Source organism: Chlamydotis macqueenii, chromosome 15, assembly GCF_036417535.1.
Source record: "Chlamydotis macqueenii isolate bChlMac1 chromosome 15, bChlMac1.mat, whole genome shotgun sequence".
Classification (NCBI taxonomy): domain Eukaryota; kingdom Metazoa; phylum Chordata; class Aves; order Otidiformes; family Otididae; genus Chlamydotis; species Chlamydotis macqueenii.
This window is the reverse complement of record NC_141570.1, coordinates 4614325-4638489: the sequence shown is the minus strand read 5'-3', so window position 1 is coordinate 4638489 and position 24165 is coordinate 4614325. Positions and strand designations below refer to the sequence as shown.

General features: G+C 38.6%; 1 protein-coding gene across 1 annotated transcript in view; it reads left to right on the top strand.

The window, feature by feature from the left end:
• SDK1 (sidekick cell adhesion molecule 1) overlaps positions 1-24165 on the top strand; it is a 408452-nt gene that overhangs the window by 238119 nt on the left and 146168 nt on the right. The window contains exons 6-8 of the mRNA XM_086759378.1: positions 8859-8970; positions 9962-10152; positions 18249-18332. Of these exons, the coding sequence (XP_086615504.1) occupies positions 8859-8970; positions 9962-10152; positions 18249-18332 (387 nt within the window). The remainder of the gene's footprint in view (positions 1-8858; positions 8971-9961; positions 10153-18248; positions 18333-24165) is intronic.

The following is a 24165-nucleotide window of genomic DNA, read 5'->3' as shown; positions in this document are numbered from 1 at the left end:
TTCTTAAACAATTTTCCCCCAGACTCACTGAAGATGCTTTTCTTTTTTTTAAGTCCGGTGAAGGATAGATGAGAACGTCTTTCTTCTTTTTTTTCTTTTTTTTTTTTTCTCTTTTCTCTTTTTTTTTTCTGCTGCCACTCTTTAATTTCTGAATAGAAGAGTGTTTAAACTCGCTACAAGTAGGAGAAGCAGCAACTAGGTTGTCAATTGTGTGATCTTGTTTGTGTTAAAGGAGTTAAGAAATGCATTTACAAAAGCAAAAAAAAAAAATTGAAGTCACATGTGAAGATACATTTGAAAATAGAGGGTAGATGTTATTGTCTTCCATTTCTCTTTCTTTCCTGCTCCTTGACAATAAACCAGAATCTGCTGGTGAGAATTGCGGTGTCTGGAATAGCAGTGATTCTCCAATTCCTGTAGCACACCCATGTCCCCTGCTCAGCCTTCCTTCTTCATTTCTTCTCTCAGCTCGTCTCGCCTCTGAATTTTGCATTTCTGGACATTCTGATTAAGTGACAGTTCTAGTTTATTTCACATCCAATTACTGATATGTGGTATATTAACTTAATTTTCCTTTGTTAACAAAGCAAGTGGTAAATATCCAGATACGTGAAGCGCAAAGCCTGTAAGATGTTAAAAGTTCCTTTTTGTCCTCAGCAGAATGTGGCTTTTGCTGTCTGCTGCAGAAACCCATGCAACCGCTGTCAGATCCCTCAAACCTGTTTCCTCCTCCTACATGCATGCCTGTTTATCTTTGAAAGGAGGCTTCTCTTACGATGCACTAAAGTGCATCATAAAAATATACAGCATCTTAAAAATCATTTCCACTGATGAGTTATTTTAAAATCTTTTTAAACATAGGCATGTTTCAGATTGTACCGTTAAAACCCCAAAGTTCTAGATGCTGGCTGCAGAGGCACCGCTCGCCCGGCCGGCAGCTCTACCTGTTGCCTCTCGCATCGCTTTGAAGATGACTCTGAGGCTAATGGATTCCTCTGCCAGACCATGGATGTTTTTTTTCCCCCCTTTTAACAGCTGTTGAATAAGATTACACACTCTATCCACTTATATAGCCAATATTAAAGCTATCTGGTGAATTGAAAAGCCACCTGAGTGTTCTTTAGCTCAAATAGCTTGAGGCTATATATTTTCTCATGTTAAAAGCTCTAATGATGTGCTAGATGATAAGTTTGTAGGCAGAAAGAAACCCCTCACTGTGTATGGAGGAAGGTCAGGTCAGTGACGGAGACTGAACTTCCAAATTGCTCTTTTTGCGGGAAGAGTTGTGAGAAGGGTATTTCAAAGTGTTGGAGCAGAAATCTGGTCTGCGTTTGAATTTAGCTGCTGAATCACCACAGGGAGCAGTGTAACTAAGCAGTGGCTTAATTTCCTTAAAACTGCATAGGACACCACTATAAATTTATTTCTGAAATGATCTTAAAGTACAAAGTGGGTTTGTAGGCCTCAGGTAGTAGAAAAGAGGGCTCAGCCCCAAACAGCAGTTGCTGGGCCAGCTGCACTTGATGGCCTGCAGAAAAAGGGCAAAATCAGGAAAAAAAAGCCAGATCTCCCATCCCTGTCCCAGTCTATGGAGCAGAACTGATGAGAGAGAAGCTGGAGAGATCGTGTCACCATGAACCATCCCGGCAAGGTGCCTTTCCTTGGGCACTGCAGTATCTGTTGTTTACAAAAAATACATTTTCTGTGTGTAAATCAACTGTTTAGGCCCCTGTCTCTCATTATGCCGCGGAATAGACCCTAAAAACTCTCTACAAGGTTTTACAAGCTTCTCAACCTGTATATCAGGTTTTATCTAATAAAAAATATAAAGCTCCTCTTTGCTCTAGCATCTACCCAGAGAAGGGTGTAAGTCATCTTCCGGATAGAGTTGAGTTCTCCATTAATCTTTCTTAGGGGTAAAGCTAACAGCTCTTGCAGCCTGTGTGAAAGTCCTCACAAAGGGGAAAAGAGCTGTTAGAAAAGTGGCTGTTATTTGTTTAAACATTTGGAAACAGCTATAGTGTGATGCTAGCTTCTTTTTTTTTTTTTTTTTTTTTTTTCACCCTTGCTCCTGTTTTGTTTTGTGTATATCTCAGTGAATGCTTTCATACTTGTCAGACAAGAAAAGTTTTCCTTGTTTAGCTAAGTAAAATTAAGACTGTGAAGGAGTGTGATTGTTTTCTATAAATACTTTAGGAGATAAACACCACAGAGGGAGAAAACAGCTATTTAAGCTAAAGGACAGCTTTGGCAGAAGAACAAATGGGGTATGTTGGCCATGAATACATTTAAGCTGGAAATTAGGAGTATTTTTAACAGGTAGAACAGCAAAGCTCTAGGAAACCTTCCAACCAGAAAAGTGGCATTAAAAAAAACTCAATATTTTTACCACAGGCCCCAGTACATTCAGAAATGGGATCTCAAGATGGGATGTCAGAGAGACAGAGCTAGGCTGGCTGAGGATGTGCTTTTGAGCCCTCTGCTCCAAACACATTCGGCAGGAAGCTCCATACACATAAAATATATTCTTGCTAACCTTTTGTGTAATTAATGTATTTTTTTGTGTGTTCTCCTATAATACTCTGTTTCTGTAATATTATATATCTATTTAAATTAGCAACGTGAGTATTTTCACTCTCCAAACCAACCAGCAAGTACCTGAAGTTAAGTGCATTTTAAACTGCTTGCAGAATTGCAAGCTTGGCTGGGTAAATCACATGTTTTATAGGTTAATTTATTTGGGTAACTTTATTTTTCGAAGTTAAATGGATCAGAAGTACTCTTGCAACATATGTGGCGTATCACACAGGCCCAGACGGGGTGGACGGAAAAAGGAGGAGCGCAGGTTTTCAGACACCGCTTTACAACACGGGCAGTTCAGCCAAGATTAATTTATGCAAGGCTTCCTCAACAGTTGTTGATGAAATCTTTTGTAATTGCTTGTCTTTGCCATATCCCCCTTCATACACTGAATGTTTAATTTGTGATCTACTTGCTGTATTTTGTTTGGATTTTATTTTTTTTTCTATTCACCCATTTTTGTTTGCTTGTTTACTTCACTTGCAGTGAAAATGAATCGTGTGTTTGATCTGAGGTGGGCAAAGCTTAGTCACAATGACAAGAGTAGATTGAGTCAATAAATGTAACTGACCTAGATCATTGACTTGTTCTGCTTGTATGATGTTTTGTAAACCTTTTTCATATCTGCTGTTTTATTCATATGTCGTGATGTCTGGATCAAGACGAGGGCCGTATGTATAAGAATCCACTTGCTGTGGTGGTTTCAAACAACTAGGCTGTTTTCGCTATAAATTTGATGCACAAAGCTAAGATTTTATGTTGTTGCTTATTTGCTTTTTTGAGTCTAGAGACTAGTTTCTCAAAGATTAAAGATAATAAATTATGTCAATATGTACATATTTGAGGAGTCTTAAGGATATCCTCGGGTACTGAAGTGTCCTAATTTGTCATAAACCAACTCTTTGCCGTTAGATTGATAATTATTATATAAATACATACTTTTGACTCAAAAACACTCCATCTGGAGTTTTTGTTATTCATCAAACTAAACAAATTTGACCAAGAATCCTCACAGGAAAGTCTCTGTTCTTATTTTTTACATCTAGAAATCTGAGCAGGCACCTGTACAGTGCACAGTAATGCACAGCAACACCACGTATTTCCCTTTTCTTGAAAATACATATCATCCTTGCTGCAATAAAAGTGGAAAAATGAAACGGTAGCTTTTATTACCTTAATGCTTTTTCGTTGTATAACCTGCTAATAATCACTTTAGTAAGCAGGGAACAAATAGACAAGCCATGGTTTGGCATAGAGTTTTATGATTGAGAAATAAACTTTTTCTCATTATTTGCATAAATGCGTCTCTCTCCAGCCCGCAGGTGGTTGTCAGCATTTCCTAGTCTGTTGATCAGACTCCAGTTCCTGTTGTGCACCTTTTCCTGTAAAGGGGAAGGGAAACTCATCTGTTATTGATCAGGATCCAATTCCTGTTGGGTATCTCGTACTGGAAAGGGAAAGGGGCATTAATCTGTTATGGGCGGATAATCCAAACTATCTGTGATAAGTGAAATGTATTCCATTAGAGAGTTTGTATCTGTAATTTCTTTTTTTTTACACAGGCGGACTTGCGATACTTTTGCTATTTGTATTTGACTCGTCTCCTGTTCTGCTTTTTTTCAAGTATAAGTATCCATAATGTGGTGACGTGAAGCTTTATATGTATCCTGCATAATAATCGCAAAGGCATTTCTGCAGATTGTGCAAGTCTGAAAGTCTGGAGGAACTTTATGGTCTTCTAATCTTTTTCTCCCAAGATAACTCATAAATGGTTTTGAAGTTCTGTTGAAGTACTCAATTTCTCCCTTAGTTTGAGGGTAACGTACTGGTGATCTTTTCTGTAAAGTGTTTTTCTCCCGTAGACAAATTTCATAATCTGAAGAAGTAAATCCATTTTTGGATACTGATTCCTGTGGGATTCCTTCTTCACTGAAAACAGGACTCTGAGAAGTAATTGTGGCAGTAACTAACACTAAGGGTAGGAGTGACCAGCAGCCAACATCACATTCCAGGCTCTGCCCCATACTAAGGAAATGAGGGTGATTATTTAGGCAGTCCTCCCTCCTCTTGCTCATGGTCACCTTGTTTGTATCTAGGAAAGAACCTAATGTTTATACATTTCTGAAGGAGAAAGCACCTTTTGTATCTTCAGTCATACAGCCTGAGTAAGATTTCATCTCTGGGAAAATTAAGCACCCAAGTGGCTTTGATAAAGTCTGTGATCTTTATAAACTGGGATTTATAATATTTAAATTCCCTATACCTTATGTGGCAACATACATAGAGAGATAAGACCACTGTCTTTTCAGAGATGATAGGGCAGTCTACATAATTATTGTATTTAAATAGCAGATTAAAAATTCTATGGCTCATCAGTATTAAAAAAAAAAAAAAAAAAAAAAGGTCAGTGTTACAGACCACATGGGATGGGTTTATGGGTTTCATCCTTGGTCAGACAGGAGGAGGGAAGGGGGAAGCTCAATGTGGTCCAAGATCGATGTTGTGTAGTCATACACAACTACTGGTGATAAAAACAAATAGACCGTGCAGGAGGTGTTTACTTTTTATTTTTCTCTCTTCCCTCAATACATCTCTGCTTTGTGCAGAATTGCCAGATTCTTGAATTCCACAGTCAGGAGATATGTTTATGTTCAGATGGACAAAAAAAGTCCAGATATTCTCTTTTCCATTTTCTCCATTTTTTTTTTTTTTTTTTTTTGGTCTCAATTTTTGTCTTTATAGGGTCTTTTTTTTTTTTTTTTTTCTCTTCTTCTAAAAAGGCTAGTATGGAAAAAATAATACTGATGCCACTTTACCTTAATGTTTTGGGCTATAAATGGCAGCAGTTCACCAACTGCTTCATGAGCAGCTGGGGATAGGAACCACTGAAACAGCTCCAAGGTAAGCTCCCTCCTGTCGTAAGTCAGAGTCTTTGGTGTTATGACAATCAAGCCTCAAAGATTGGTTGGGGCCGGTCCTGAAAGCACTTCTGTTACTGCACCCTCATGGATAGTGGTAATAATTAAGACAGCATCTAATGAGAAGGTTTAGAAGCAAAGGGAATATTGTCTAATAGTGAGGCATCCCTTGGCTACTGTTCCAGGGTCAGTGTTTTTCCCTAACGTTGCTTTGCTTTCTTAGCTGAGAGGAAGGATTCAGAAAGCAGATAGAAAGGAAGGTTACTTCTTTCAGAAAATACAGAATAGGGTGGAAATGGTGGTCCTCCATTAGCGAATTCATCTCATTGTAAGTGTGTTCTTGTATGCGTTTGTATTGCGCTCCCATTTCAGCATCTTTAATAAATATTTCCTTCAGAGAAACTAAAGCTCAATCATTAAAATAAAGGATACATGGGAAATGGAGGAGATCTTAAATAATGTGAAACATCTATAGTGGACCATGGGATGACAGGGAGGGAAAATGACCAGTGATGAATGCAGAGAAGCTGCTTGAGGGAGAGGAAGAAGAGGTGATGGGGAGCCAGAAGGAAACAACAGAGACCTAGAAAACTGGGACAAGAAAAAGTCTGATGCAGTAAAAAAGGAATAGTGAAGAGGAGAAAAAAAATTCAATTGTTTTCTACAAAGGATTTTCAAAGAAAATGTCTGTTTACTAACAATGACATTCTGCATTGTATTTTAGTGCAGCACCAGTCAAGTGAAATCACATCAGTGTAGTGCATTAGGAGGCAGGAGAGCGATGGAGTGGCTTTATTGACAGGTAGGATAAGAAACTTGGAAAGTCTGGGTAGTTTTTCATTATCTGATTGTTTGAAATAGCTCTCTGCCTTCCACAGCCCGACTGAAGTCTGATTTGCTGCGTCACATCATCAAAACAAAATCACGGTGTTACTCCTTGTCTAGATTGGGAGCCTGGCTACTCTGATGTTCCAACCTGTGGGTTTCTTACAAAAGGATGATGTTCTGAAAGGATGGGGTGGACACACAGATCCCATGTTACATCCCTATCGAGATTTTTACTCTAAAGTAAAACTAAATTCCTCCTTTGATATTTTGATTAGCCACAAAACCAAGCTGCAAACTACCCCCTGCAAAGGGAACCATGGGAATGTCCCTGTTGGGCTTTATTTGCCAGGAATTACGGCAAGTGGTTTCTTTGCAAAGGACAACTTAAACTGTCTTTGAATATGAAATAGGAATATGCATGCTGTCTACATACTGTTTAGAGAATACCTTGAAATGTTGTTGTTTTCTATATATGCTTGTTACATCTGCAGCTGACCTTTCGAGGTGTATTACTTAGAATCCAAGCACTAACTGTTTTGATGAGCCTTCTGTATGACATCGGTATTAATTCAGCCGCTCAAAATCTTTATCAACAGCCTGCTTTTAATAGATTTGTTTCGGAGATGGTACAAAATGGAAAATAAACACATACTGTGTTTAGATTCTTCTTACGGTCGGTAAAAAGGTCAAAGAAATCTTGCGTTTTCCTGGTTGCAGGCGGAGTATCGTGCACTTTTATTTCCCCTGCTTATCTGCTCGCTGCACAAAGAGCCGCTTACACATGGCGAGCTCCTAAAGGTTACAGCAAAGCTGGCTTCTCTTCCTTGGCTGCTTTTAGTGGGGTTGAGCCATCCTTCGGGGAGCTGATAAGTCAAACAAGTGTGTTTCCTCTTTTCCAGATGGATGATTACTGCCAAATTAGTAACTTGTTTGTTGATCATTTAGCATTTACTGTTGTAAAGCTTCGTCTTTTACAGAAGTAGTGGAGAACAGTGATGCTGAGGTTATTTCTTCTCATCAGTAACAAGCTACTAATCTGATCACTGCTTGTTTTCAATTTTTTTCACTTGCTATCTGAAAAGTTCCTGCCATGAATACCTATAAAGACCACCGTGGAAATCTTCTTAGAAAATAGATTTGCTACCTGGTAGCATCATGTTTCCAGGAATGTTGTTGAGCAGAAGTAGAATTGACTAAAAGCTTGGTTTTTGAGATCCTGTGCAACTTGCATGTAGATGCTGTGTCAGGGTATCAGAGGAAGTTTATGGGAAGAAATAAATATGTATTTACCACTGTTACTCTTAGATGCCTGATTTTTATTCAGATGTGTGGGTGGTATTCTTAAAATTTTAAAACTATACTACATGCTTTCATCTCCCATTTGCTATCAATTACAAAAACTTCAAAAGGTAAACAACATTTTGTCTTTCAGTAATTCAGAAATCTGCTGACCTTGTGAACTTTCTGACCCCCATTACCAAAACCTATCCAACAAGTGAAAAGAAATGTAACGCAGATTTTTGGCATGCTGGGTATGAGACAAGCAAAGAATCTTCTATCCATTTTCTTTAGGGAGTTACCTTAAACATCAGGGTTCATACCCTGCGTTTACCAGTTTCCGATTCTATTTAATGGGCATGGTTAGTCTCCTTTGCAGAAAATGTTTGATAAACTGACTTGCTTTTCCATCAGTTTAGTTTTATTTTCATTACTTTTCCCTATAATTTGTTTATTGGATTCTGTATCTTGAGAAAATTTTATTACTCTGTTATTCAAGTTAAAAAATAGCTAATTATTCTTTCCCAAATGAGTTGCTTGAAGCAAAGTACCTATGAATACATGGGTATTTTAATTCACTTACTAAACGTATACAGAGAAAATTTACAAGCAGCCTTTTTGCCATTTTTAAAGTGTCTGCTGACTGTTGCATAAGCTAAATTATTTACAGTATGATGCCTCACAAAAGAGTAGCAGATTTGGGTTATTTACTTTCCTGATAAGAGAAAGAGATTGAAATTGCTGTGATATGCTGCTTTGTTAATTTTACATTTGTTCCCCAGTGTGTAAAATCTTTTTAAAGAACTAACATGAGTATTGGCAGACTCTTTTGAAATGGCATGGAAGTGGTAAGATTAAACAAAACATGAAAAGGTCTTAAAAATATAAGTCAGCAAGTGTTTGATAAAAGTAAAAGTGCTCAACAATAGAAAACCTTGCGGATGCTTAATTTATTTGCTCGCTGTTTGAGAATGGCCCCCTGCACTCCATCTGGGAGTAGTTCTTGCGAGTTATGTGTTTTGAATGATACCAAGCTGGGTATATTGAAACAGTGTGTTTGTACAGTATGATGAAAGCCATTGAGAATGGCCCTGCTGAAGATCTCCCCTTAATGAGGAGATTAAAATCCATGAAGAGATTGAAGAGTGGAATTTGCAGCTGTGTGGCTTGATGAGATCCTTTGCCTGGAACGTGTCAGTCCTCGCGGCTGACAGATCTATGGAGTCTTCACAAGGTTTCTTTCTGCCCGTGCAGGTGCCACGGACCCATCTGACACCATGGCTCCCGTCATCGTCATCCCTCCACAGAACACCAGCGTAGTAGCGGGGAGCAGCGAAGTCATGCTGGAGTGTGTGGCCAATGCAAGGTATTGTAAAAGCCCCGGCGGGGTTATAAGGAACTCATTTTAACACACTGTCCTTTCCTGAGAAGGACATAGGAAGTTATTTTAATTTTTTAAATTGATTGAAGCAGAATGCTTCTCTTCAAAGTAACCTTACAAATAATCTTGTTTGTCCAACATTCCTGAATTAAACATATTGATTTTTCTCACCAAATAGGGATATAGGTAGAGTTACTCACATGGTAAGGAAAGGAAGCACAGTGGTGTTCAATCTGCAAATGTTATCTTAAGGAAAAAGTTATATTAAGTTAAGGGTTAATAATATTTCACCTGTATTGCTTATTGACATGAAAGGTGATATTCTTGAATTGTCTGTGCTTCCTAGCAAATAAATTGGCGAGGATCTCCTATTAAGTAATCTATTACAGATGCTGTTATTTTACAGTAATTATTGCTCAACTGTTCATACCGCACCGTCATATAGAGCTCACAGCATTCCTCCTCTGTTTCCATCTAGTTGGCCTTGAATGGCGTTGAATTCCAGCAGAAGTGAATAGTTGAGGTCCTTGAATGATGAGAAGCCCAACTGATTCACTTTCCCCTCTGAGGGCAGAGATATTCTTGACATGAGTAATATTGTTTTGGTAATCGAGTTATAATGAAAGCACTTCCCTTGCAGGTGATTTCTGTAGTAGCATTTACTCCTTTTGCTTAGAGAAATCAAATTATTATCATTTAAGTTCTATTGCTGTATCAATTAGAAGTTTGATTGCTGTATCAATTAGCTCTAGTTGCGTAGTTCCATTTGAGTAGTCTGTAGTCCTGATGTGTAGAAGTTATATATGCATTTACTTCTTAATACTGAATGTCAGGGATAGAGGAGGACTTGGAGAAGTTTTATAATCTGTATATAACTGCAGAGGAGATTATTCTGTAATAGATATGTTTTATTGTTGCACACTTGGCTGTTGTGTTGTTTTTTTTTTTTTTTTTTTTTTTTTCAAAACCTCGGCAGACCTCTTGAGAGACTAAGCATGACTTGGAAGAGAAATGGAGTAAAAATAACCAGTGGCATTAGCAATTTTGGGAGACGACTCACGATCACCAACCCAACCTCTGCTGATGTGGGGATGTACTTCTGTGAAGTGAAATTGAGAAACAGTACAGAGGAACCAGCAAGAGCAAAAGCCTTCCTCTCTGTAATGGGTAATTCTCAAGGCAATGTGTTTTTTAGTAAAACAGGCTCTGGACTGAGGTATAATGGGAAATAAAATTGAAATTTTAATATTTCATTGACCTTACATTTGAACTTTCTTCGGAGAACAGAACAAAGGAGGTGAAGGAGGGTTATCTTCCAAATTAATTCAGCTGTTCTTCCCATGAATATAAATTAATCAAATAGTTTTGGTTTTTTTTTTTTTTTTTTTTAACACTGATGTGATTCTGAATCCCCTGTGAAACTACACATTTAATCAGAAGTTGGGGAAATACAGTAGTAAAATCCTTATTGGGCAGCTTCCGTATCTTGGCTTTTAGATGCATTAAATCCTGATTAACTCCCAGCTTGCTTACATCTAGTTTTAATATGTCAAGTGCCTGTATTTCCGTAAGAAACCTTTTAGGAGCACTTCTGTGTGTTGTCTGTTGCAAGTGCCAGTCAGGGGGCCAAGGACATTCCTGAGTGCCCAGGCAGGCAGATGTCTTTACTGAGGTAACAGAAGGGAGAAGGAAATACCGTTAAAATCAGTAGTACGTGCTAGAACTTTGACTCAAAGGGAAAGTTTGGACTTAATATTTTTAAAGAGGCGTTGGTGCCCTTTCACTGCGTGTTTCCACCGCCAGCTCTGTGTTGGAGATTTGCTGTAGCGAGGAGGTTGTCATTTGGAAATGGTAGTTATCGCACATTGCCATATCCTGCTACGGTAACGCAAATGAGCACGCTACACACAGTGTAGAGCATTTTAGGACTTTTAGAATAAAAGAGATGTTTTAGAACAGAGACATTTAGACGTTTTAAGCCAGAGCCGATTGTGTAAATTCTGCCTTTTACGTAATAGTCCCAGTAATAACCGTGCAAGTGTCCTGCTGGGGTTATTGCTCTGGCAATGACACAAGTCCCAGCGTCAATCAGAATTCATGCACGTGCATTTCTGTAGAGCACTGCAGAGGGAATTCAGCACGCAGTGCTCTGCACTCTCTTAGCCTTCTGAAAATACGATTTTAAAGACTCTGCTGTATGGTCTGTATTCTACTAAAGCAATTTATTGTAGTTCGTGCTAAATGAGAAAACAGCTCTGCTCTCTGCAGAGCTCCGTTCCAGGTTCATTTGTGGCACTGTGTCTCCGTTATATTTATTACCTACTGGATGAAGTTTGGTTCCAGTCTTTTTTCTTTGTACTCTGTTTCTTAGAATTATTACTTTGCAGCTTCCCTTCCCCTTAAGGAGCAGAGGCAGATTTAACTTATTTATAGTTTTGCTTTAAACTCTTTCTTATTCTTAAGATTTTATTGTAACTGGTTTAACTTTGCTGCTGTGCTGTCAGATGCAGCCTAATGCAATACTTAAAACAGCCTCTCGGTTAATGTAAGAGATTTTTTAATACAGTTACAGTAAAACTGAGGAACAATCATTGGGGAATCATATTAAACTAGCAGTGCTGCCTTTCTTTAGCAGCTTATCTGCTCTTTTATTTTTAAATATTTTATTTATTTCTTACCCAGTTCTAGCGGGCTGTCACGGAATGAAGTTATGAGAAGGCCTGTAGATAGGAACAAGCAGATGAAAGAAAGCGGAAACAAATTGCTTACCAATTACTTTTATTTCCTTCTGATGGAACAAGACACTTCAGTTGCAGGTGTTTACTCAACGTGTCAGCAGAGCCTGATAGATTTCTTTATTTATGAGTTTCTTGAGCTGCAGGATGGATCTCTAATTCTAAACAGGGAGCCAAATCAAAGGATTAGTAGTTAATGCGTAACTTCTATTCGGCCTTACAGTTCTTGGATGGATCTGACCATCATTTAATTAATCAAGGGATGGGTTCTAGAGGAAAGGGTGGACAAGATTGAAACCTAAGGATTTTTGCAGTCTATCCTTCATAGCCTATTGGAGTAGTGCTTACAGGGAATCAAGTATGCTTGTCCATTTGCGTGTATAAAATATTTGTAGTGTGTACATCGTGGTAGTGACCTGGTAATGAGCTCTGCTTCTGGAGAGAATAACACAGTGTGGACTTAAGGGGCCTTGCCTAACAGAAAAAGGGAATTGAGCTAATAGAAGAGGTTTGTTTTCAAAATGATTTGGATAAATCAAACACAGACCCTCAACAGTATGGTAATGAGAGCTTTTGAGGATTAATAGAGAAAAATATTTTGCTGTTAACAGGAATAACAGGGATAAAAAGATGCATCAAAAATATTACAAATACAGAATTAATTGAAGCTTTTATACAAATATATCAGTCCTTGCCTTTCCCAGCTAAGGGAAGTCACATAACTTGAGTGTGGCTCAGATGGTGACAAGAGCTTTGTTAGAAGGCAGTGGAACTTAGTACAAAGGCAGGTACTCATTTCAAATTTTTATTTGTGACCTATAATATTGTCTATGATTTATTTTTCTGAATATCTCCAGGAGTACATCAAAGTTTGTAAATTAAAGTCACAATAATATTTGAAAAAAACTAAATCTCTAACATAATAAAATAGTACTGCACAAGCAAGAAGAAAATCCTCTAGTCTTGTACTGCACTGCAATTTTCTTCTGAATGTGAAGAGCAGCAGCTTTCTGACATCTTCATATTGTTCCAGCAAAGATAAACTGAGGTGGTTCCAAACCCTGGTTTTATTAGCTGCAGTTGTTATAAATTTTTAAAGGGTAGCATGTTCCTCAATTGGCAGAGTAACACTTTGGGAAAGATTTGTTGCAGATTAGATAAGAGCACATTTGTTTTATCACTAACACTTTGAAGATTAAGTAATTTAAGAAGTCTTCTCATGAGCAAACCAATTTGAAAACTGAGCTAACCTTAAATTCTTTTGCTTCAGTTGTGCAAGTTCTGTTAGCGAAAAATTGCAATAGTCATTTTTTAAGTGATTGTTCTATGGAAATTATTAATTTTAGGAGCTTAAGAGAAAGAGGAATTAAACCCTTCTACTACGTGAAATCTGTACTGCTCTTTAAATCAGATACAGTCATAAAGTAAAATCAGAACAAACTGAGTAGAAAAACAATTAGAAAGAATGACCTGGTACGATGAGGTGCTGAAGACCAGTTGGCTTGTCCAAAGGAAAAGGATAGAATAAAGCACAATCACAGTAGAGGGCTTTCCTTCTTTTTGGAGCAGTTTTGTGCCCAGACCTACCCTAGTAGAAATATTATTCTCATCTTGGTGTTTCCTAGAGAGAATTTTTACATCCCAGCTGAATAGATTTTTTTTTTTTTTTTTTTTTTTTTTTTCCTGAAATAAGATGATAGGGGAGTGTTGTAGGGTTGTCTCTCTCTTAAAGGCTACCCTGGTTCTCATCAGGTACAAAGGACACAGCTTTATTAGGGTCATGGGATTCAGGAACACATCAGAAAAATTCTGACATTAGTATGGAGGCCCACCTGGTTGGGCTCTGAGATGAACTACAGGGCTGTTCCTCCTTCAGTGTACTTCTCCAGGAACAAGTGTGGAGATGCTGAAGGGTCTTTTGGTGCATGGCCCATTGTTTATGAATTTTCACCGAATGCATAGGTAACTGCCAAAACAGAAGTTATTTTCCTCTCTATCTGCCTTGATACCTTGTGCTCAGATCTCTAGAAACAATAGTTCTAATGGCTGTAGCTTCAACACTTTGAGACACTACAAATGATGTCTTGAAAACAGAGGAATGTGTATGCAATGTGGCTTCTCTCAGCATGGACAGACTGTCTGGAGTTATGGACCTACAAGTGGCTCTCAGGTTTCCAATTCTCCTTTCTCTACAGGACATTCACCAAATAAATTAGTTTATAGTAATGCTAGAGAAAGGCTTCCGTGTTTAAGGCTCTATTTTCCTCTTAAATATGCAGGCCTGAATTTGAATGATGCAGGAATTTCAGATTTGGAGGAGCCCCTGGGGCTTTCTCTGGTCTTGCTGACTTTCATGTGTGTATCTAGGATTAGGTCACACATCTCCAGTGCAGCTTGAAGGGAATGTAATGGATGCTGACTGCTATCTTTTGAATGTTAAAATCAGTGACCATGTAACTCTGCGTGGGGAAAGTTAGAGCCGTATCAAATTCTGCAGGCTCCCGAGGGCTTTGCAGAGAGGCAATCTTTTCAATGATGTCTGTAGTGCAAAAAAACCCTAACAACTATTCAAAGCATGCATTTATATTCAAATATTCTTTTTCCCTTTTGCTTGTTCTTGACCTTTTGGTTAAGATCAGTCAAACACCAGTACAACCTCCGAACAATGCAGCATCTCTTTCTTTCAGTGCGTATGAGGTGTGACCCCTCTCGTCGCACAGCGCACCACACTGTCGGCAGGGTGAACTCGCTGTAATGGGCTCTTTCCAGTTGGAGCTGTTGTGATTCTATCATTTAAAAAAAAAAAATTTAAATGTTTGACCTGATACCAGCAGACTACTGTCATTCCTAGAAACTGCTGTGTCTGGGGGCTTGTGTCTGGCACATTATATAGTTTGGAAGACATTGTGATTTCACCACACATATTAAATTTCAGCACGATTATTGCCTATGACAATAAATGTTCACATTCATATTGTGTGATTCAAACAAAGCCTTGTAAATACACAGTAAGGTCATGTATACAGACATTGCCCCTTCAGAGGGCAATCTGACCCCTATAAATATTACTGTGTTTTTATGGCCTATTTCTGGTTGTCGTTCTTTAGGTGGAGTACAGCACCCAAATTGAGATACCTTGAATTTTTCACTTGTACTTTATACTGGGTCTGCAGGCCCTCAGGCACACACCTGACCTGCAGATGAGACATCTGACTCATCTGAAAAGTGACAAGCCTAGATTTCAGTCCTCTAGCACCTGTAACTAGAGCTATTTCTGCCACAGCCTGTGTTCTGTTGGAGCCATGGACCCTTACTGCAAAGGACCTTTTCAGCATCCATCCTGTTAGACATGTGTGTGAAAAAGCAGCACAGCTTGAACAGAGATCACGGTTTCATTTCCCTCAAAGCCCTAGCAGTATACCTATGCCAATAGTGTTGTGATTATCTCGTACCTTGAATCACCAAGGCTAATTATCCATGTATGTTAGACTTGGCATGCCACAGCACTGCTGTCTACGTGGTATTCTAGATCTTCCAGAATTCCCTTATGAATTAGCCTTGTCTTCTCACCCAGGCTTGCCTCTATCTCCAGGCGCCAGAAGCGGGTAGTTAAGAATCAGTAAATTGTAGAGTTGCTTTTGGAAGGTTTTGTGTGTCTGTGCTTATCACACAAGAACAAGATCTGACTCCTCTATGGGCAGCTGTTGCCTCAGCCTCTCGACCCCTCTATGTCAATCGTAGCAGATGGCAGGGCTTCCAGCTGCTGGGATGGCTGGGAGAATGGAGTTCAGCAGGCTTTAGTGTAAGGGAAAAGGTGGATCTGGGCTTGATGGAGAATGGAAATCACATCTGTTGGCACAGCTACACCCTGAAAGTCTTCTGGGAGTAGTCTGCGGCCTTTAGATTGCATCTTTCTGCTGCTCCTGCTCTTTTTCTGTCTTGTCTGCTTCTGTTTCTCCCTGCTTCTTTCAAAAGAAGCTGATGTGAGTCTTCCTGTTACAACATCATATCCCGTTTGCTAAGTGACAGTTGTCACCAACTTCAAGTTCCTTGTCAGGTTATTCATTGCCTGATACCTGCTCACTTAAGCATCTCTTAAAGTAGTGAGTTTCTTCAAGGGTTGCACAACAGCCTGTATGGGATTTCAAGGAAGAAGCACAGCTTGTAGGGTAAGATCTGGGGAGCGGCACGGGGAGAGCAGGCTGTGTAAATATGCCAAGTGTAACTGCAGAAACTGTGTGAGACAGCAGCACGGAAGCAGAGGTCATGGAACCAGTAGGATTGTTGTGGTCCCATTAAGTGCTTTGCAGCTGGATTGCAGACCCACGTTGAAGATAAATCTGCAAATTTATCACTGGTGTGTGGATATGTCGCTGATCTAGGAGAAAGTTTGGAGCTGGTAGCTGAAGGTTGCCAAGTTTAGAAACTGGGTTGTTAAGGTGAGAGTGGAAGATGTACAGTCAGGAACTCTCTAAAAGGGGGAAAATACACTTGAAACTCACTGATTGAGAAGAAGCCCAAAGTTAGAAGTGAATGTCTGGATATGGGGGTATGTGTCTGGATGTTCCTGTGCTGCTTTGGCCACCTTTCTCTTTTGCCTCCCCACACAATCAAATTAAACTGCCAAAGAATGAATGATTCAAGTTTTAGTTCAAGAGCTGGATGCTTACTTGTGTGTCCACAGACAGGTTTGTAAGTAAGGACAAGGACACTAGGCTAAAAGTTTGGATATTAAAACGATAAAATTCTGGAAAGTTGAGCATAAGGAAAACATCAGACAAGGCTTTGGAGGATGGCCTGAGAAGCAAGAGTGTTCTCAGAGTTAAACGTGAACTTAGATGAATTGCAGAGGACTCAGCAACTTAGTTGGTCAAACGTGTCAAACACAGTGTGCCATCAGTGAATTTCAATTAAATGTTCAGATTTTCAATTTGTTGTTTAGATTAACACATGAGATCATATGCAATAAATCACAACTTATTATGTGTGTTTATTAATAGCTTTATATTTAGGCAGCGAGGATCAATAATGTTAACACGTGTATTATTAGAATGCAATAAATCAGGTAGCTTGTTTTATTGGTTTTGCTGGGTAAATCAGTATTCCAGGCTATTTTGCAACCTCACCTCCTCCTCTGCACAAGATTTTGAAGACTAATATTGATTGACTTTATTTGGAATGAATACAGAATTGTAATAGCCATTGGTGCTCAAATGAGACCCCAGTTCTGTCCACTCAAGCAAGTATTTTATTGTAGTTAGTGCTGGGAAAAGGGGTTTTGCATTCTAATCTGGTGCTTACTGATGTGTACCTGCTGAGTGTCGTGCCATCCCTGGGAAATGATAGCAACGCTTGCTGTACTACAAGTGGTAGCAGGAGAAATAAGATTTTGCAGGAGAAAATTATATGATTTTGGTTTTATTTATGAAAATACTAATGTCCTATCAGTAATACAAACTGCACATCTGATTTTCAGACATGATTGGTGAAGAGATTTGAGAGAAGGTCAGCTCAGATGACCATGGATCTTGTAGCTTACTCTATTTTTTTGAAACATACTTGATTTTCTTAAAATGAAAATACAAGTAATTTGTTCTCACAAGCTACTTGTATTGTCTTTTCTGTATTTTCTAAAACTTACCAGTGAGTTTATCTATGGTACAGTAGCACTCTAGTTATAACCAAATAAAATGCTTCCAGAAACAGTACTCAGATGATAATTGCATTGAACAGACTATGACAGTTTTTAGTTACCATGATAATTACTGCAACCTTAATGCCTGTGGGACTTTGACATGATGCTCTTCAATTTTATGCTGCATAGAAGAAAGTTACATGACAGTATATGCTACAGTTTCTGGAATCTTGTCTTTGTTTAATTAAACGTCTAACATCTTTTCTTTAGTCCTAATGATAAAGTGCAGATTTTTATGATTATTACTATAACTTCAATTAAAGCATTAAATCTGTTTACTTTCAAGAAATAAAACAGTTGAGAAGAATTTTTTTAAATTATGCTGCACTTATCCTCTGACGCTGGCTCTCTGACATGGCATGGCACTTTATTTGACATGCTTCATGCCTTCATGAGGTGGAATTTAGTTTAGATACTGAAGCATACTATCCTATAAAATGCTATGTTGTAAATATAAACCTTTATAAACCTCCTGGGAGGGTCCTTCTGAATGAAGAATTAAAATGTTCCATGATTCACACCTCTAAAATGTAAAGTAGCCCCTGCTCTGAGTATTAATTTGCAGTCCAAAACCCTAAATCTCAACTCACATTGACTTCACCCTTTGGAATTCATACTCAGCATAGCAAAAAATTGTTGGCTTTTTTATGATACTTTTATTACCAAAAGCGCCTCCAAATAGGGACAAACTAAGAAAAGCTAGTCTGTTTGTAACACACTATATTAAATACATTGCGTGTGGAGACATTATATGATGAGTATCTTTAAATCAACAGCTATTTTTCATTTTGCTGTGACTTTGTTTACTTTTGTTTCTTTTCCCTTTTCTAAAGAACCACCATATTTTACGGCTGAGCCCGAGAACGTGATTTTGGCTGAAGCGGAGAAAGACGTGGACATCCTGTGCCAGGCGATGGGTAGGTGTGCAGACGTGTTCAAACTGGGATGGAAGACATGTGTATCTTGTACTGACAAAAGCATCTTATATCAACTTTTCATGTTTTAAGGCCTCTGCATGAATGCTAATTATCGCAAATCCCAGGTACGAGGGAAAAGGATGGCCTTTGCTCTTGGAGAACTGGGCAGCCCTTGCAGCATAGTTCAGTTTAGACATGAGTAATGCTGGCACATTCATGTTTGTCTGTTGGGCAAGGCAACTCCTGCCCCATTCCCTCTGGTAGCCTGCCTTTGTTTCATAGCTGTTGCTATATAACAGACATCAGTAACCTGAGCCAGAAAATTAGCTGACGTGAAGGTACGGGTTTGGAATGTGTCATTTGCAATGCAAACAGTCAGTATTGTCAACAGTGGAAATGCCTTTTTTTTCCCCTAAAAATTATGGACTTTTATACTGAATAGAAATGTCACTAAACTCTGACATTTAAGTGTAGTCAAGAATTCTGCAGAACTATTACAGGAAGGTGTTATTTTGCAGGTGTTTCAACAGCAGATGTTAACTGCTGTAATATGCAGGTGTTTTCAAAGGCTTCAAATGTTTAGAATTCCACCTAAACTTAAGTGGTTTTTAAGATTTCGTTCCAGAGAAATAGAAGCACCACCTATTTTAGCACTCCATAAAGACAGGAGGCGTCATAGTCTTGAGATCTGAGCAGGTTTGTCTGTGTCACTGAACTGCTACCTGACTTCAGCAAGCAACTCAATTTTTGTTGTCTCTCTTTCCTTGATGCTGAGTTTAGCAAGCAGTGCACATAAAAATGCCATGAGATCCTTGGGTAGAAAGCACACAATCTTGGTTAAAAAAAAAACCAGCCAAACCTGACTAACAGCTTGTTTGAATGGCTTCTTTCTCCAGATCAGAACCAAAAAAATTATGCTATATTGCATGATTATATTATTTCCACTGTGATTTAAGCATTTTTAAAATCCTCTGTGGAGGAAGAGTCAACACTACTTTTCTAGAGGGAAGCTTTGCAAATATGTGCGATAAGCAAGCATGTATGTGAGGGTGCTCCGGTTGATTTAGGATTTTAGAAGCCCTTGATGAGGCCTCTTAACCAAAAGGCTTTTATAGAAATGAAACTATCAGGTTATAATAGACAAGGTCTTGTTAATTAATAGCTTTTAAAACCAAACACAGCAGGACCTGCTGTCAGTGGAGTTCCCCAGGCATCCTCTGCTGGAACCCGTGCTTTTCAACATACTTGTAAATGCCCTGGAAAAGAGGGTGAATAGTAAGATGATAATATTTGCTGATCATATGAAATTATTCAAGATAGTCAACATTAAAACTGACTGCAAAAGAGTTGCAGAAGGTTCTGATGATTTGCAGTGACTGGTCAATAAACTGGCAGGTGAAATTATTGGCAGAGATGAAATTACCCATTACTATGCAGAAAAGGTATGTCTTCTGAAAACATCGGTTCAGAGCCAAGCCGTGGTTCAAAATGTCAGGTACTGGGAAGGAAGGACTAGATAAAAAAAAAAAAAGAGAATGCTACTGTATGAATCCATGAGGCAGCACCCCCATTGCAAATACTCCACACAATTCTAATCGCTCTAGAAAAACTAGAAAAGATACAAAAAAAATTAGGAATGGTGTAATTAGAGGTCTACCATGGTTATTGAATTATGAAAAATTAAATTGACTGGAACACTTTGTGAAAGTGATGACTGAAGGGCAGGTGCCACATGAGAGGACGAGTAGGAGAAAATGATTCTGTATTGCTTAGTGCAAGAAGTAGAGGAGGCACCCAGCTAAATTTTCAGATAGGGGATGTATGATAAAGGAAAGAGCACTTTTTCAGAAAACATAAACTGTGGAGGTCATTGGTCCAGGCAGAAGTTAAGATCAGAAATAAAAATTCCTTAGAAAAACAAACAAAATTTATGGAAGAAAAATCCAGTAAGTACTATTAAACACAACTGTGTGTATGCAATCTCTGGCTCAGGAAATAGCTAAAGCACGGATTACTGGAGCTGAGAAGGTGGAAATAGCATTTTGTCCTTGGGCTGTTCTTGCGTTTTGTGTCTGAGCATCCAAGACAAGGCAATTTCGAAGGAAGGAAAAGTGACTAGGTAGACATTTATTCTGGCCATGTGTCACCAACTTTATGTTTCAGCATGTGGTATGAAAAACATACTGGTGTTTTTTTAATAGAGAGGACTTTTGAAGTAGCAGAATGTTGTATCACTACAGAAATTGAGTTAAAAAAAATTCTGAGATTTTTCTGAAAAATTTTTCAATCCTACACAACTCTGATGAATCTCTGGACTATCTCACTGTCACTTTAAAAAAAAAAAAAACAACCACTCATTTGCTGTCTCAAATGTTTTTCATATGTTACAAAAAAAAACCTCAACAAAACAGAACAACCAACCAAAACCTGGAGAAATCAGGGAGAGAAGAGGCTGACTTCTAACTCATCCTTCTACCCTGACTCTTCCTCTGAGCAGCTTGGCTCCCAAGGGGATTAATAGGGCGCTTGTAACCTTTCTCCATAGATGAGGTCTTATTGGAGATATGGGAACCCTTACAATTTATTTCTGCTGAACTCTTCTAGTGCACATCTGATTTGCTGAGGAATGAAGTGTGGGAGCATGGAAACCTGTCTTCACGTGGATTATTTTGCTGAGTATCTATAACACAGATTTGTAAGGGGCAGGTACTAGCATGAAACGTGAAGGAATTTTGATCCATTATTACACAAATCTGGCAATTGCCAGCGTTTAAAAAGAGGGTAAATGAAGGTTGCTGTCTCCCTGCTCCGAGCTAGGAGTTAGGATAAAGCACTAGGGGAACCGCAAAGATGCTCTGTACCTTTGCTACAAATAGGAAGACAGATTGTATTTCCCCCAGCCCCATCCAGTTCTGTGCACAAAGCCCATTTGCCAAGTCTTGGTGCACTTTGAATGTGTGAGAGACAGATTAATTTCACAATATAAGCAGAGATTAACTGTAAATAAAATTGCAACTTGCAGAGACTAGCTTTATACTTCCCTGTAATGGAGTTGCAGTGTATCAGACTGCGCAGTAACCGTGCTCTGCTGTATATCTTTCAGCAGTTGCTGATGCTGCCTGCATTTTCAATGGGTCTCCGTTAAATGCTTTTTCTTATTTGCTTATAGAACGTTTAGAGCTGCAGGCAACGGTGGTGGTGTCTAGGGAGCGCAGTTAATTGGACTTTAGTTCTACCTGTTTAGACGAGTAGCTGGAAAGATGCTTTTGGGATTCCCCAGTAGCCCACTGGGATCTAGAGAAGGCTATAAAAAATAAATAACAAAAACGACACAGTGAGTATTTTGAGTCTTTTTATCCAGGTTCTTAAGTAAGTTAAATTTGGCAGAGAGTCAAGCATCTGTTTCACAGATGGGGAAACTGAGCCTCAGATTGTATAAATTCTTTGCCCAAGGTTATAGAGAAAGTGGCAAAGCCAGAAGCAGAGTCTCAGTTTCCTGCCTTCCCTTCTCCTCCGTAACACTGGATTACTTTGTCTGTGAAAAATGAATAGTGCTGCATACATGCTGAGAAATAAGCTTATTTTATTTATTATTATTAGGCCACAGTAAGGCAGGCCTCTCAAACAGTAAGATAGGACTGATACTGCTTGGCAAAGTGTAGTCAAAGAGGTCTTTAAAGTGTTCTTGTCTGTTCATAATTTTTTTCACCAGAAGTGTTTAGAGAGGAAAAGGAGCAGAATTCCTTTGAGATTGCGGAAAAAAGGAAAAGCTGTGGGGTAGGAGAGGAGGAGAAGAAAGCTGGTTTTGACCATTTTTGTAGCCAAAGAGGTAGCAAAATGATAAAAGAAAACGTATACAAGTTGGAAGACAAATCTCTCTGGGAAGATCACTGAAGCCCAAATGAATGCTGCTGACAGGCATCTGAGTGCCTAGATAAGATTCTATTATTCAGACTCATAACTTTGAGTAGAGGAAGATATCCGTAACCGAAATGTAGAAAAATAGAGATGGTAATATTCAGTTTGTCAGCTGAGTTGGTGATAGGAAGGTGTATCTCACAGTGATTATAGGATTAGTAGGTTTGCTAATACTGTTAATAGAACGGGGTTTGTGGAATGACACCAATGTTAAGGGTTTGAGTGTATTGAACGCAGGATTTCGTTATTTCCTAGGTGCCTATCAAATCTAATGTGTGGGAAAATGGAGCTGCTATTATTTAAACTTAAAACCCTTTCCAGGCTTCTCAGCATCAGGAGAACTATTCCATTTTGCATCATCTGTTTCTTCATTACTCAGTGATAATTTGTATTTGCCCAGGAGGATTTTCGAGAGATGAATAACACTCACTGAGAATTTTGAACATTAAAATTTACGCTAACTCTGTATACAGGCTGTTGTATGAAATTTAAATTATGCCTTTTGCAAGCTAACACACTACGTCTATTCTCTATCAGACAATGCACTCTACATAGTGCATTTCTTCCTGAGATGATTGCCTTCTAGATTATGAGTTCATTTTATTTTATCAGCAGAACAAAAGCATCAGCGGTGATTGTAGGAAATGATACATGTTTATAAAAGCAACAGCAGCAATTGAATGTTGTTTTTCTATCGTTCCATACGTTGTTTGTACATTCCTTCCAGGAGTTAATGTAGCTTTTGTCTGTATAAAGAGAACAAGTACACTGAGAGAAGGTGTGAATGGAGGTATAATACAGTAGTATTTAACTTTGGGATTCTTAAAATGATAGCGATGATGATAACGGATCTTCCTATAGCGCTTTCACTCTGACAACCTTCAGTCATTGCCAGCGTTGTGGTGAAATTCATTCTCTGCAGATGCGCAATTCATCAGTGACATCCCATCCTTAATGCTTCTGTGATTCTCTGCTTTTCTCTGTTTGGGCAGATTTCACTCACTCTTGAATTTAAGTCCATAGTTCCTTGCCTTGTCACAAGGGAATGTGAAGCTCTGAAGTTTTAAGTGATATGTGTTCAGAAATAACTACCAATTATGAAAATGCCATGTTTGGGGCTGAGATAACTAAAATCAAGTTGATACCCTTGTGATCCTGTGATTATCTGATCACATAATAAAATAACTGCTTCACTTCAGATCCTTGCACAAGGCCCTTGGCATTTAATTGGTTGGAATTTTTGGGGTATAAAGATAAAACATCCTCTGATATGAGGAGTGGGACGGGAACCTTTGTGTATGACTGTTCTAGGCCCCTGACATCTCTTGAAGAAGAGAGAATCCTACACTATTTGTGTATACTAAATACAGCCACTTCATCCCAGCTGACTGGGATATGACTGCAGCAAAAATATGTGTGAAATAACTCTGTCAGGGTTTGTAGAACATGCACATGAAAGAAAACCGGAATAAAGAGCACTGTAAGTTTTACTCTAATCCTAGGGTAGGATTTTTGTTTCTTCTAGTGTCTGCATTTTTCAAATAACAGATGAAGCCTGAGTATGAATAAAAATAATAATAATTTAAATCTATCCCATTGTTGGCAACGTGTGGTTTGTACATCAGCTCAAACCAAGCTGCCAAATTAAGACTCAAATACAGCCATGTGAACACTACATTTTTTGTGTGTAATTTACTATTTCCTTTTTATTTTGACATCTTAGTAGCAAAGAAGAATCTTATTTGGGATGGAGCAGTCTTACAGGCTTGCCACATTGCTGCTGTTTAAGTAGCATGATTCTGGCTTTCAACGTGAAATTGCTGTAAATCTTATTTTGTAGTAGCATGAAATATGATTGGGTGAAGAAAGTAATTTGATAACATGTTTTCTCAATATTCCCCCTTTCACTGTTTGC